The 16250-nt window shown below is 38.1% G+C and overlaps 1 protein-coding gene across 1 annotated transcript in view; it reads left to right on the top strand.

The window, feature by feature from the left end:
* The window catches only part of LOC150087085 (DNA-binding protein SMUBP-2-like), a 460431-nt gene that overhangs the window by 152458 nt on the left and 291723 nt on the right, over positions 1-16250 (top strand). Inside the window, exon 6 of the mRNA XM_090372370.1 lies at positions 13126-13295. Coding sequence (XP_090228496.1) covers positions 13126-13295 — 170 coding nt within the window. The remainder of the gene's footprint in view (positions 1-13125; positions 13296-16250) is intronic.

The following is a 16250-nucleotide window of genomic DNA, read 5'->3' as shown; positions in this document are numbered from 1 at the left end:
GGTTAATTTTGAAAGTGTCTGCAAATCTGCCCAGAAACGATAGGAGGGAGTATATGATGTGAGCCTTGTCGATCAATTCGGCCCTGGAAATATTGTGCAAGGCTCAAGGGGTAGAATTTTTTCAGCCTGGTCTGTACTTGTTAACAGGAGAGACTGCTTCTACAGGGATGGGATACACTTAAATAGAAAGGGTGCAAGAATATTTGCTGATGCTATCGAGGCAATGTTAGGTGGGTCAGAAAACTGCTAGCTTGGGGGGGGATACAAGGACTAATAGATTAACAGTAGCCACTGGCAGAGGTGAAAGTGATTCTTGCACTGCTTCTATTGGAATGGGCAGCAGCCTGGAAAACAAGATGCAGGATATTTCAGAGACTGCTGGGAGTCATTGCAGTACACATAAACCCACGGGTTCTGTTAGGTTAGCTAAGAATAGGAACAGGTGCGTGTATACTTGCGTATACACCAATGTTAGGAGTTTGGTAAATAAATTTGATGAATTTGAGGTATTGCTCAAAACATCAAAGGCAGATATTGTTAGGATATCAGACTCTACCAGCAATCTACCAAGTGATGCACACCCGATTCGAGCCTCAAAACAGAAAAATCAAGTGCAAACTACTCTGGTTAAAAAGAACATTGTTTTATTAGGAGACTCCATTGTCAGGGAAATGGGGAATATTTTTTGTAATAAGGATAGGTGGAGTAGAACCAGGGTATATCTGCCGGGAGCAACTATCAATGATGTCACCAACAGATTGTCAGATTTTAAAGGGGGTAAAGAGAATATTATTATTCATGTGGGGACTAATGATATTAAACGTACACGATCTGACGATTTGTTGGAAAAATACAGGACCATGCTGAGGAAATGCCGCGAGCTAGGCCACAATGTCTATGTATTTGCAATTCTGCCCAGACACGATAGGAGGGATTATATGTTAAGAGCCTTGTGGATTAACTCAAGACTTGACGGAATCTGCAAGGCTTTAGGGGGGAAATTTCTATCAGCATGGCCCACACTTGTAGGTAGAAGGAATTTGATTTGTAGAGACGGGATACACTTAAACAAAGGTGGTGCAAAAGTTTTTGCCAGTATTATTGAGCACACCTTAAAGGTTCAGGGAAACTGCTAGTTAGGGGGGGGATGTGGGTAATACTGACATGCATTTATCTGATAATATTGGTCAAAGTAACTCTTGCACATACCTTAAGAGTTCTTATCTGTTACCCCAACTGGACGTATTATCTAGATGTTCTGGGGTCAGAAACGTTTCACGTGAGCGGGTAGTTAATATCAGGGAAGAGAGCCTAAAAAACTTCAAGGGTTGTGTTAGGGTTGTTAAATATACAAGAACAGTAAGTCTTAATTGTTTTTACAGTAAAGTTAGAAGTGTCGTCAATAAAACAGAGCGAATTCAAACTGCTGGTTAAAACAAGTAACGCAGACATATAATAGAGCTTACAGAGACGTGGTGCCACCCGGAAATTGGGGATGATGAGTTTAAGTACGGCTTGTATAATGTATTTAGGAAGGATAGGGTAGATAGAAGGGGTGGTGGGGTAATGCTTCTTATCAGAAGCAGCCTGAGTGCGACGATAGCTTTCCCGGATTCAGACACACATGCTAGTATAGAGTCTGTATGGTGTGAGATAGTTGGAAACAAAGGTATAATGCGAGTAGGAGTAATCTACAGACCAGGTGATTCTGAAGATTATGACAAAACCCTCTACATGCAAATGGAATGGGCAAGTAAGCTTCAATGCCTTATTATGGGTGATTTCAATTTGCCTCTAATTGATTGGAGTAAATGGGAAGGAAACTCGACATGGGGAACAAAATTTTTAAATCAACTAAATGACTGTTATTTGTATCTTCATGTCAGGGAAAGTACTAGAGAAGAGAATATCCTAGACCTCATCATCACCCATGAATCAGATGACATAACAGGGCTGACAGTAGAGGAACCAGTAGTAGGAAGTGATCATGGAGTTCTACGGTGGATGATGACGAGAGAGGTAGCAGAAGTAAAAGGCAAAGGAATGGGTTTTAATTTCAGAAAAGGAAATTACGATGCCTTAAGGTACTAACTACATGGCCTCTATTAACTGGGTAGATATCGTGCAGAAAATGAATACATTTGAACTGTGGTACGCTTTTAAAACATTAATCACAGATGCCTTGAATGCATATATACCATTAAAAAATACTCCACAAGGAGGGTTCCAAGTTGGATGAATAGTGAAGTTGCCACATTACTTGAGCGAAGTTAAAAAATATGTAATTAATGATATTGAAATTTCGCAAGATTATTTAATGAAAAAACTTTCGAACCTACAGACCAGTAAGGCTCCTGGAGTTGATGGAATATGGAATTGGAAAAGTGCCAATGTATCTCCAATACATAAGGGTGGCTCTAAGAGTGAAGTGGGAAATTATCGACCTGTCAATCTGACTTCAGTAGTAGGGAAAATCATGGAGGCAATGATCAAGGGTGGAATTCAGGATCATTTGGATCGAATTGAAATTCTCAAGGATACTCAGCATGGTTTTGTAAAGGGAAAATCATGTTTAACAAATCTGGTTCGCTATTTCGAAAGGGTCACTCACGAGCTGGATTTAGGGAATAATTTCGACATTGTTTACTTAGATTTCAGCAAAGCTTCTGACTCAGTCCCACATGAGCGGTTGCTTTATAAGCTGGAACAGGTTGGAATCACTGAGAAAATCTTTAGATGGATAGAAGGATGGCTTCAGGGCAGGAGTCAGAGAGTTGTGATAAATGGCTATTCCTCAGATTGGGTTGATGTAAGAAGTGGGGTTCCTCAAGGATCAGTATTAGAACCACTGTTGTTTTTAATTTTCATAAACGACATTGATGAAGGGATAGAGGGCGTGATGTCTAAATTTGCAGATGATGTTAAAATTGGTAGAGTAGTTAATGATCACTGTCAAGATGAGCTTCTTCAGAGAGACCTAGATAGACTTCAGGAATGGTCAGAAAAATGGTAGCTATGCTTTAATCCAACAAAGTGTAAGGTATTACACCTGGGAAACAGTAATCCCAAAAAAACTTATTCACTTGGTGGAGTTCAACTAAACCCAGTACTGGAGGAAAGGGACTTGGGTGTTACGATAAGGTCAGACGTGAAATTCTCTGAGCATTGTAAACAGGTTGCAAGGAAGGCCCACGGTATCCTATCGATGATCTATCGAACTTTTGCAAGTAGAGATAGGGACGTGATAATCCCATTATATAAGGCTTATGTTAAACCACACTTGGAATACTGTGTTCAAATATGGAGACCGCACCTAAAGAAAGACATCGAGCTTCTTGAAAGGGTGCAAAGACGGGTAACTCGCCTGGTGAGATCGGCAAAAGGGCGTCCTTATGAGGAAAGACTTTGAATATGTGGGTTGCAGAGTTTGGAAACTAGACACCTTAGAGGAGATTTGATTGAGTTGTTTAAGGCTCTGAGAGGCATCAGTAAAATGAATGAGGATGAATGAGATTCAAATGAATGAGATTCAAGATTATAAATGATGCTAGAACCTAGGGGACATAAATTCAAGTTATGGGGGGAAATGTTTAGATTGGACTGCAGGAAGTTTTATTTTAGCCAGCGAGTTCTACATTACTGGAATAAGTTGCCTTCATGGGTGGTAGAGGCTGACAGTTTGGGGAAATTCAGAGGTCATCTGGATAGTATCTTCTCGTAAGGGAAGCGCATAGGATGATAGGTTTAATTTCCTTTTTTTAATTAATTATTATTATTATATTTTGTTTTTATCATTGTTTTGTTCAAATTGGGTTTTTTTTTTTTTTTTTTTAGCTGGTGCAGCATAAGCCATAGGCTTTCTTGCACCATGCGGCCATTACTAATTCTAATACACTAGTAAGGCTTTTGTGAATTTATTGGATGATTGTTTTCTACAATCAGCATGTTCGGGAGGCAACTAGCGGGAGTAATACTCTTGATCTGATTATCAGTAGTGATTCTCTATGCATTAAGAATCTGCAGATAAAGGAATCACTAGGTGGCAGTGATCACAGTGTGTTGAAGTGTGATTTACTCAAAGAGGTAACTACCATCAGGGGTAAAGGGAAGGGTTTTCACTTTTGTAAAGGCGATTACGGTGGTCTGAGACAGTATTTAAATTCTAAACAGTGGGACCAACTGATGATGTTACTAACAGAAAATTCAAAATTTTCTGTTAGTAACATACCTGGAAGCTACTAGGCTTTACATACCAACTAAGAAATATTGTTCAAGGTTTAGGCCTAAATGGATGTCAGATGAACTAATGAGACATGGCAGAGAAGAAAAATGCATGGGATACATACCAATTAACACGTGACACAGAAGCGTATGATAGATACAAGTTGATCTGTAACCAAGTCACAAAGGAGATTAGGCAGGCAAAGGCAGATTATAAGAAATCTTTGGCAAAGGATGCAAAGAAAAACAACAAAGAATTCTTTACCTATGTAAACTCTAGAAGGAAAGGGATGAATCAGATTGGTCCACTGGATATTGATGGTTAAACTGTTGATGATCCTGCTCAGGTGGCTAACAAACTAAATGAGTATTTTGCATCTACATTCACACTTGAGAAGTTATTCAGGGAGGGGAATGCCACAGGTGAATTAAACTCTGGCAGTGAGCTAGATGATGTTTTAATAACTGAGAGGAAAGTAGAGGGGAAATTGTTGAAAATAAACATAAAAAAGGCACCTGGGGTGGATGGGATCTATCCACTTATTAAAGGAGGCAGCAAAGGAAGTAAGCAAACCCTTAGCCAGAATTATGAGAGCTTCTTTGGACTCAGGGGAGGCACCCATAGACTGGAGATTTGCAAATGTGACCCCATTCACAAAGGAGGATCAAAGGGCAACGGAAATAATTATAGACCTGTTAGTTTAACTTGTGTTCCAGGAAAATTAATGGAGGCACTGGTTAAAGAAGCACTGCAGGATCACATAGACCAGGGTTTCTCAACCTATGGGTCGCAACCCAATATTGGGTTGCGTTAAATTTTTAATAGGTTGCGAAGTGATAGTTGCTACCTTGTGCCAAAGCGAGAAGCCCAGAGCACATGATACAAATTGTATCATGCATCATCCTTTCGCTTCATCCGTTGATATTCGATCTTATGACAGAAAGACAAATTAATTTTCTAACCAAAAGTTTAAAACTGAAGTGAAATGGTCTCAACGTGAAACAAATGACGTGATCGCGACCAGTTAAAACAGTTCAAAGGTAAGAATTATTTTTTATGTACGTGTTTATTTACTTTACCATCCTGTTTTGTAGTTAGTGTGATACACTGCCTGCGGTATGAACCCATATCGCATTGCGATATGTGTTCAATGATATTAGCGTATTTTGTATTTCACTGAGATTCAGTAATATTAAATTTCTAGTTTTTTTCGTTTTTTAAAATCGTTACTCTTACATTTTTCCATAGTTGAATTTAAATAATAAAAAATGAAATTGAAGTATTCATTATAAATCGAAATTCGTCTGAACCACTCTCAGTAGAAATATACTGAATGTTACTTATTGTCAAATATGCAAAATTTTATTTATTTATGTAATATTCAGTGATTCTACCAGGTTTTTAAAAATTTTATATTATAAACATTTGGGTCACGGTACAATTACAAAGAAATATATTGGGTCACGTGGCAAAAAGGTTGAGAAATGCTGATCGAGACAATACAGGTAACCCTCGCTATTCGCGGGGGTTACGTTCCTGAGAAATGCCACGAATACCGAAAATGCGAATACCGAGTTATGGCTCCCATAGTAATAAAGGGGTTCCGTTCCAAAGTATGAAATATATAAGAAAAACTAGTCTAAAATTTTGTCTATGCATGTATTATATGTACCTTCATAATATGACTATATACATAGACAGTACATAGTGAAATGCAAGCATATGGCATCGAAATGAAAATAAGAAACAATTTAATATTAAATGTAATATTTATTAGAAATTTCAAACAAATCTTTCAAACCAGCGTCTTTGCTAGCTAAAAAACCTATCCCGAGTTTTGCTAAAATTTTGGCTATCACCAGTTTCGCTAAAGCGTTGATAAGGAGTTTTGCGTTTTCATGAATGATGAGTGAATTTAACGGAATTTTATTTTGAGTTCAGTCTTCTATCCACAGATTTAAAGCCTTTTCCATTTTTTCTAATTTAACATCACGAGTTACAGAGCAAATTTTTGAAGCAATTAGCGCGTTTTCACGGACACTACGGCAAATTTTTTCTTCCGATTTCTTGATTGATCGTACCGTTGACTCATTGATTTTATAATGTTTTGCCACTGAGGAATTAGAAATTTTATCTAATAACTCAATTTTATTCGCTAATGTCATCACCTTCTTTGATATTTTCACATTTCTCTTGTTATTCGTAGTGATATTTTTGTAGGGGTTAGAAAGAACTTGTCCACAACAAAGTCACTTTCTTCCGTTAACACACTCGGAAAAGTCTGTTTTTCACCGCAAAACGGTAGATTTATCACTTTTGTAAGCATATCAATTTATAAATTGATAAATTTATTCAATTTATAAGCATATAAATTAAAAGCAAACGACGAAACCTTCCATAACAAGCGCATAACACATATTGAACAAGGATTAGCGAGAAACTTTCACGCTCGCGATTTTGTCACCCCTCTCCCCCCACCCACTGAGCGCTGTTTTGACCGGGAAAGATAATTTTAGCCACGCCCATGTTTTTTTGTGGCGGAAAATATTCACGGCGCTTTAAAATTCACATTTTTTAGGTTTCATTTTATATTAAATCGGCGATCGCGAATATGCGAAACCGCGAATACAGATACCGCGAATAGCGGGGGTTTACTGTACTTCACTTATAGCTCGGGCACAGCATGGTTTTGTTATGGGAAAGTCTTGCCTGACTAATTTGATTGGATACTATGATGTGGCCACAAAGGAACTGGATGCAGGGAATAACTTTGATATCATATATTTGGATCTTAGAAAGACTTTTGATACTGTTCCACATGGAAGACTGCTGAACAAATTGGAGCAGTGTGGCATTGGAGGCAAATTGCCACTATGGATAAAGGGATGGTTGAGTGGAAGAAGACAGAGTGGTAATCAATGGAAACTGCTTATCGTGGACTAATGTTATTAGTGGAGTCCTCAGGGTTAAGTGTTGGGTCCATTGTTGTTTTCTGTATTTATAAATGATATTGATGATGGTATATCGAGATTAATGTCCAAGTTTGCAGATGATACAAAGGTTGGCAAGGTTGTTATGGACACTGACAGTACACTGCTTCAACAGGATCTAGAAAGTTGAGCAGATTGGCTGAGAGGTGGAAAATGAAGTTTATCGTTGACAAATGTAAAGTACGACGTATGGGAAGCAGTAACCCCAGAGCAACGTATCAACTCTGTGGTACTACACTGACAGTGGTAGAGATCGAAAAGGACCTGGGGGTAATTGTGCAGACAGTCTGCAAGAGTAGCTCATGGTGTCTTGTCAATGATATACAGAATTTTTCTAGCAGGGATAAGGAGGTGATTATCCCTTTGTATAAGGCAATGGTCTGGCCACACCTTGAGTACTGTATACAGGTCTGGAGGCCTCATTTTAAGAAGGATGTAGAGCTGTTGGAATGAGTACAGAGAAGGGCAGCAAGATTAGTGAATGGAACAAAGGGTTGCTCTTACAAAGAAAGGCTTAAGTTTTGCAAATTACAGTGTCTGCAGACTAGGCACCGGTGAGGTGATCCGATAGAGGTGTATAAAGCCTTGAATAGTTTGAGCATGCCTAATGCTGATGAGATTCTTCCTCTTGCTCAGAATAATCACCCAAGAGGGCATAAATTCAAATTGAATAAAGACAGTTGTAGGATAGATGCGGAAGTTTGCCTTTATCCAGCGGGTAGTTGGTTGGTGGAACAGACTTCCATCCCTTGTTGTGGAAGTTGATAGCCTAAATAAATTTAAGGCTGACCTGGACAGATATTTGGAACAAACGGAGAGGTGAAATGGGAGTGTTTTTTTTTTTTTTTTTTTGGGCTGATGCTGCATAAGCTTGCTTTCTTGTATCATATGCCTCTACTAATATTAATGCTAACAGTGAACACTTATGGCAAGCTGAACTGCAGAACAAGCTCCTTCAAATAAAATCTGAACCACAGTTATGGGTTTCCAGTTTCCGTGTAAACAGAAAGGAAGAAATCCTCCTCTCCAGAGTGCAAATCGGTCACAGTCACCTCACCTATCTTTATCTACTCACAGGAGACGATCCTCCGAAGTGTACGCACTGCAACTCTTTTCTCACAATTAAACACATTCTCGCTGATTGTCTCGCTGATGCCCGAAAAATCTCATTTAGTAGTCTACGAAATCTTCAAGAACCTTTAACACTTTGTCATATTGTAGGCAATGATGCAAATCTTCCAGAATTTTTCTGCTTCCTAAAAGCTATATAATCGCCTCTGACATTATTCTATAATCACTGTCTGAACTCCATACCCTTGATAGGTGCAATATGGCCCTAGTTGCCCTTGCACCAGAAATACCAATACAATACGATACAACACAACAATTCTCGCTGAATTGATTGAATCAAAAAAGAAATGTTCGAAGAACATGTGAATAGAATTATTTATTGTATGTATTCAATTTTTTTATTTCATGCGCAGGAAAAATTACAAAAGCGTGCAATTTAAATTTCAAAATTATAAAATTACAAGAAAAGAGAGGATACAAGCATAACGTCAGTAAGTTTTACCTCTCGAGCATCGTTGCCAGAATCGCTGTCTTCAGCTGATAAGTACACTGCTGCAGAGGTTGAGGGCTGTGGAGATTTAGAAGGGGTCGGCCGCTCAACCTTATGAAAGAACATATTAATGGATGACTGGATGGTGACTTTTTTTCCTTTCATTGTAGATTTCCTCATAGCATGCATATCATTCACCCCTTTGTAAACTTTTAAGAATTGTTCACTGGCAGGATCCATCTTCTCAAACCTCGCCATTGCCGATGCAATTTCATGAAATGCCATTGCCATCTTTCTGGTGGTGAAGCATCTCGGCTCCTCATTTGATTCATCTTAAGCTTCATCAGCATTTTCTTCTTTCGCTATCACTGCCTGCAAGTCTTACTGCAAGTTCTTTAGATAATTTTTTCTCTTCTTCTTCTATTAACTGGTGCCTCCGTAGCCAGGTGGGAGCAGCAGTGCATAGCACACGCATCTTGATTAGACCAGGGTTCGAGCCCGTGACCACCAAATATGAAGGATGCGGATAGATCAGGGAATGACCACCACATATCCCAGGAGCAATATGGCCTTAGTTGCTAATGCTCCTAAAAAAAAAAACCAAATAACAAATAATAACTTCCTCTATTAACTCCTCCACTTCTTTGGCAATAACCTCCAACTGAAGTAGTTTTGCAAATGTTACAATCTTATCTGTAACCTCTTCATACGATTTGTCTTTTTCAAACCCTTCGAAGCCTTTTTACATGCCATTGGCATATTTTCTTCCATGCTGCATTTACCTGTTAAACCTACTATTAAACCGCTTGTTGCTTGCCACGAACTTGGTTTGGGGTTCATCGTATTTATCCATAATATCTTCATAAATACCTCTTGCTTTTGCTTGGATGGCCATTGGACTCAGGGGCACTTGCTTCTGAATCTGATTTTCCATCCATATTATTAATAGCTGTTCCATCTTCGATATAGCACCTGAACACTCTTTTGTGAATCACTGTTGATCTTAAATGTATTGATCCTTTAAAATGTTCTTTTATACATGCAGTGTCGTTTAAAATAGTATTCACTGTTGAAGCAGCGAGACCTAATTCCCTTTCAACAGATGACAAATTTGTCCTTTTCCTACTTCTTAATCATTTTCATCTTAATTTCTAAATCATTTTGTTTCGTTTCCTGGCACTACCAGCACTTGCATTTTCTGTTGGTCCCTTTCTCTTCATCATTGTGATACGTAAATAGGAAGGAAGAGAAGTTTCTGAAAATTAGTTTTTTATATGATTGAATATTTCAGTGAAGGTGAATTCATTTCACCATAATACTGTAACTAAAACCCACAAAATTCTAGTTATTGGGATTATAGCAAATTTAATAAGATTGGGTTTACTACTCGTTTATAATAGATTGCACTGACAGAAAAGCCCAATAAACCAGAAAGTGCAAATTGTTTTGATTTTATTTTTCGTCGTGACCTCCAGAAATGTGCTTTAGAAAAATATCACAAAGGCGTTCAAAATTGATTTTTATAACAGGACCATATGATTACAATGAAAGGGTAGTGCAATTTCCATTATAAATATGACCTTTTAGAGAGATAAATAGCTTAGTAATATAGCAAAATTTTGAACTTCCAAGGATTTTGAATGAATTACAAAAAAAAACTATGTTATTGGGTTCACATTACGATATTTTCACAATACCTTCATTTATCTCTACAGATGCAAAAGACATTTCCATGATTTTTTTTCAGTTTGCACCAGCCGACAAAAACCTACGTAAAGTCGAATTTGCGTAAGTCTAGTATTACGTAAGTCAGGGAGTTCCTGGAATTGAAAAATTATTTGAAAAATTGTGTTTTTATAAATGGGACTAATAAAGCAACCAAAACATTGGTCAATTCCATTCTATTCCTTCAAAAAAAGTTACAACACTTAGATCTTAATGTACATTATCTGATTAATATTTTATACTATGAATCAGAGCTATAATGCTCAATACGTCGTACATTGATATCAATATTTGTAAAAGAATAAGAGAAGTTTACCTCAACATGATATGTAGAACACTTCCGCATGATACTCTCCAGAAATTAAAATGAAAACAATTAAAAAATTGAAAATCTTACATTACAGTAAGAGGTAATTAAAAATCAATTTAACACAATAAAAAATTTAACAAAAAAATTGCAAAACAAAAATTTTTTACTTAATTTTTAATTGCATTAAATTGATTTTTAATTGTGTTCAATGATTTTTAATTATTTCTTACTGTAATGTAAGATTTTCAATTTTTTAATTGTTTTTGTTTTAATTTCTGGAGAGTATCATATGGAAGTGTTCTTTGTATCATATTGAGGACACTTTTCTTATTCTTTTACAAATTATTCAATTAAAAAATTTGAAATAATGAAAACAGAAAAGGAGATAAAGTAACTGTTCACGTAAATGAATTTAAAGTCTTTTTACCTGATCGCTTCAACTGTGAAATAATACATAAAAATATTGAAGATTACCGTAAAATTAGTTGCAGGTCTAGCTGCCATAGATACTGTGTGTTCCACTGTCTTGAAATAATGTAATGATGGGGAACCTCAGACAAAAGATATTGTATAACTCAGTTATGGGGGGGGGGGAATACTGGCCTTCCATATTAACTGTAAAGTAAGGTGATGACACTGCTGGTGACTAATGTCCCTCTTGTGTACATGGAGCAACATTATTACAATTGGAGTTCCACTCTGTGCTCTTCAAGTGGGTGTCTGGAGATGCTCTCCAGTAGAGGGGTGAGCCTAGGTCACCCCTTAATGTTGGTTATCCCTGCTGTAGGTCTCAGTATTTGGTTGCATTGACAGATGTGATCCTCTATCATTGAGCAATCCTAGCCAAACATTTGGGCTGTGGGGCATTTGGATGGTTGGGCTGTTGCTCTAGATGTAATTGTTGCTGTCATTGGGCTTCCCTAGAGTTAGGGGTCCTATTGAAGCAGACTGGAGTAGTCAGGTGCATTGGAGCATCTTGGTGGGAGCCTGAGGCAGATGCTTCTGCATGTGTGCGTGTGTGTGTGTAGGAGGACCAAGGAGATCCATCTCTTGTTCCATTAATACTTCCATTTTTTCCCCCTTGCTTAACATTATATAAGGATGCATAGATATCAATATATAATACTGATATCAATATAATATCAATACAAAAAATATATTGCACAGTGTCTGGCATCTCTCATATTGTGAAGTTAAACTTCATAAGTGAGTTGTCACTCTTATTACTGAGGAACCTACTGCCCCGCCGACCGGGCTAGCCGAGTGGGTAAAGTACCTGCCCGGCAACCCAAAGGTCGCGGGTTCGATTCCCGCCTCGGGCTTGGATCAAAGTACTGCAAAAACCTTGGGAGGTGCAATATGGCCACAGAAGCTGATGCGCCAACAACTACCAAATCAAATCAATCAATCAACCTACTGCCCACCGATGACAGGCCAGAAAGCTTTGAAACAGTGCTGTCTTGGTGATGGTATCTTCCAAGAATAAGTAACAGTAGCTTTCTTTACTGGGGAAGCATTGCTTATTCGAGATAGTGCAATAGCAAGAAACTCATTGTGAAGACATTTTACAATATGAGATGTAACAAAAATGATGCCATTTCACTTACTTCAGTGATTTACTAAAACGATGCTTTGCACTAACTTGTTTGGTTATAGAAATTGAAAAGTTATGCTAGATAACCTTATTTCTGATTTTGATAACACTTCATATTCATGCTCTTCTCTTATTAAAGTACAGTCTCACAAGAAGATTGGAGCAAGGCAGCCCTTGATATGTTCAGCAATCTTCCTCCCTACTCACATCAAGATATTTTTAACATTTGTAATGTAAATTGTTCTAAATGAATTTATGCAGTCATATATTTTGACATCAGATGGCACAAACATCTACATTACAACAAAGAATGCTATTGTACTAAAATATGTAAGTTGTTCAAATTGATACCCATGCAGGCAAAATATATTTCTCCATAATCACCTCCAGGATATCCTGACACAGGGACTGATTTAATCCATCAATCTGTGTCAGGATTTATTGGAGGTGACTGATGGAATTCATGCATGTGATATATGCACAATGTCATTAGTGTAGGTAAATCTTCCCCACCACCCCTGGTACTTTGACAAGGTTCTGATATTTTGGTTTAGTTTTTGGGGAACACTAAAGAAATATGTCCCCCAAATTCTCCCCCTTGCATTTGTTTGGGAAGAAATTATTATTAACATGCCTTTTTTCTTGCTTTATTTTTATTATTTTTAAATTTTCTCATCATGTCTTGTTTTGTATATGATTTTTATTCCTCTATGCAACATTTAGACACTTCCAAGTTTTCATTTTTCAACACACATCTTAATGATTTACAAAAAGAAGCAGTGATATTTGCTTTATGTCAGAAGGAAGTAGCTATAATTCATGGACCACCGGGAACAGGCAAGACTACAACACTGGCTGAAATTATAATGCAAGCTGTAAAACACAACTTAAAGGTTTGTACATTATAAAATTTTTATTGTTTAGTTTTTATTATATCTTTTTTATTTATACATAACTTTATTCATACAAGAAATATGCCTTCTGTCAGATAAAGATTAAAAAAAAAAGTTCAAATGAAGTAAAAAAATGTTAAAATCTCTGAGTTCTATTTTCACTCATTTCATACTGCCGAAACTTCAGGATTCTCCATATGGCTTGCATAATTGTCCTCAAGGGGGACTGCCATGGTTTCCTCTAAGTAGTATGGGAAGTGAGCAAATTCTTTTTTTTTTACAAAAATCCCAAACACAAGAGGTATTCGAACCTATAGTACTTAGTACCGTGCTTGGGTTGGAGGTTGAGAAGATGAAATAAGATATTTGTTGACAGTAGACTTGAACTTCTGTAGACTGTAATTTTCAGGAAATACGTATGAAGGAAGATTGTTCCAGAAAACGGCAGTTGTCCTTGAAGTGCTTGAGGTTGTTACAGACATTTTCTCAGATATGCCAGACAAGCTGTACTTGCTACCTGGGAGTCTAAAACGCTGATGGAACTGATATTCAGGAGACACTCAAGTCAAGTGGACCCAATTTCGGTGAAATCCGTTTGGTCTGTGACAGCAAAATCCTCTGCTTGCACCTTCACGATGGTGGGACTGTTAGTAATCCAAGCACAAGTACATGGTGGGTGACCAACCAGGTGTGAACCAACATAAGCAGGGGCCTAGGTGTGGCATCCACACCACATGGAGGAATGCTGCACCTCTATGTTACCTGGCAGTACTAGGTGGTAGATGACTCTCATCAACCGGTGCAATACCACCACTTTGCTTATTGGAGGCTTGAAGTGGTGGAACCCATGTTTAGTCTCTAGAGCTAAGTTCTGGTCAACCCTTCCCTATCTCTTCCATCATGCAGTATGATTGATGACTTTTGAGGTTATGATGAACGTCGTGGTGAGATCCAATATTCCTTACATTTTGAGGGTACAGCTCTAAAACGGTGTTCGCAGGCTGGCCGCTAGTTAGTACACTGGAGCAAACCTATTGGTAACGCTCTAGGAGGTTTCCAGATCAGCTAGTGTATAATCTTGCTACCTCTACTCTACCAGATAGTGACTGGAGGGAGTCCGAGTAGTGTGTATGCGGGGAGCATTGTTGAGCCACACTATGTCAAGGATCTGGGTATATTTTTACCATGTGTACGCCGTATGCAAAAATTTCATTACTTCATACACATGTCCCACCCACTTTTTCTTACTATTGAATACACCATGAATTGTCAAACTAATAGAGCAAGCTTATCTGCGAAAAGATCTAAACCTCCAAGCACTTCCTAATTCATTTCACAAATATACACATGGTCTCAGTTCTAATCTGAATGATGTCCATTTCCACTTGCAGTTTGCCAAACCCCATGTACTTTTTCTGACAGAATCTCAGTTATCAGTTGATTCAAATACTGCTCATCTCAGATGCCCAAATTATTCGGTGTATGATTCCTTTTGCCTCAAAGGTGGTACTTGTGCATATGTCCATTCTGATATTCCCTGTCAGAGATTGGCAATTTTGAATCTTCTCTCTTTGATCTTCTCTGGCTTAAAATCTCTTTACCTCATTGTGTCAAATTCATCTGTTGTCTCTACTGTTCTCCCAACTCCACTAATCACTTGGAGCTCTTTGACTTCCTCTCTTTGGAACTTGACTTTCTCCAGTCCAACTTTTCTAACAGTGAGGTAATTTTCCTTGGTGATTTTAATGTTCACAACTCTAGCTAGCTTCCATTTTCTAGTTACATAGACCTAGCTAGCTTCTGTTTTCTAGTTACATAGACCTAGCTAGCTTCTGTTTTCTAGTCACACCGACCTAGCTAGCTTCTGTTTTCTAGTCACACTGACCCAGCTAGCTTCCGTTTTCAACTCACACTGACCCAGCTGGTTGAGATGCTGAGGTTTTTGCTATTACTAATGATCTTGCACAGATTGTTCATTTACCTAAAAGAATACTGGACAATCCTAATCACACAGCCAACACGATTGATCTTTTTCTCACAAACAACCCTTCTAAGTACACAGTCGTAGTGAGAGGTCCTTTAGGCACTTTACATCACAACTTTGTGATTGTCTCTTCTCCAATGGAGCCTTTATCTCATGGCTATTCCCAACATAGTGGTGTTTGGCATTACAAGAATTCAAAATGGGATGAACTGTACGATTTCCTTTCTTCTTTTCCTTGGTCAGATTACTGTTTCAAAACTTCTGATGTCAACGTTTGCTCAGATCATGTCAGTGAAATTATTCTTGCAGGAATGGAATCCTTTATCACACACTCCACTTTAAAATCTCGTCCTTTATCTAAACCTTGGTTTTCCAATAAATGTGCTAAGGCTGTTCAAGAGAAGAATGTTGCATATTGTAATGGCTTGTTTCTAATTCTTCAGTATCATTTTCTGCCTACACCAAAGCTCATAACAATTGTAAAGCAGTTATTAATCAGTCCAAACTAAAGTTTGAACAGGCTAAGAGTAGAAAACTTGCTTCTTGCCCTAATAGTAGCTGAGCATTCTGGTCTCTTCCCAAAGCTATTGGCCGCAACTTTTGCCAGGCGCCTTCGTAGCTAGGTGGGAAGGAGCAGCAGTGCGTTAGCACACGCTTCTTGATTAGACCGGGGTTCGAGCCCGTCACCACCAAATATGGAGGATGCGGAAAGGTCAGGGAATGACCACCACATATCCCGGAGCAATATGGCCTTAGTTGCTAATGCTCCTAAAAACCAAATAACAACAACAACAACAGCAACTTTTGCCCATCTCTGCTTCCACCTCTGCCAAAACCAGATGGTTCTGTTGACACTTCAGCCAAGGATAAAGCTGACCTGCTGGCATCCCATTTTTCTTCCAACTCATGTATTAATGATCTTGGTAAAACACCTCCCACCATTCCAAACACACTCCATTCAATGCCTCCTG

This window comes from Mastigoproctus giganteus, chromosome 4 (assembly GCF_048544385.1).
Source record: "Mastigoproctus giganteus isolate SK-2022 chromosome 4, ASM4854438v1, whole genome shotgun sequence".
Classification (NCBI taxonomy): Eukaryota; Metazoa; Arthropoda; class Arachnida; order Uropygi; family Thelyphonidae; genus Mastigoproctus; species Mastigoproctus giganteus.
The sequence above is the reverse complement of the archived record's forward strand: the minus strand, read 5'-3'. Positions and strand labels throughout refer to the sequence as shown.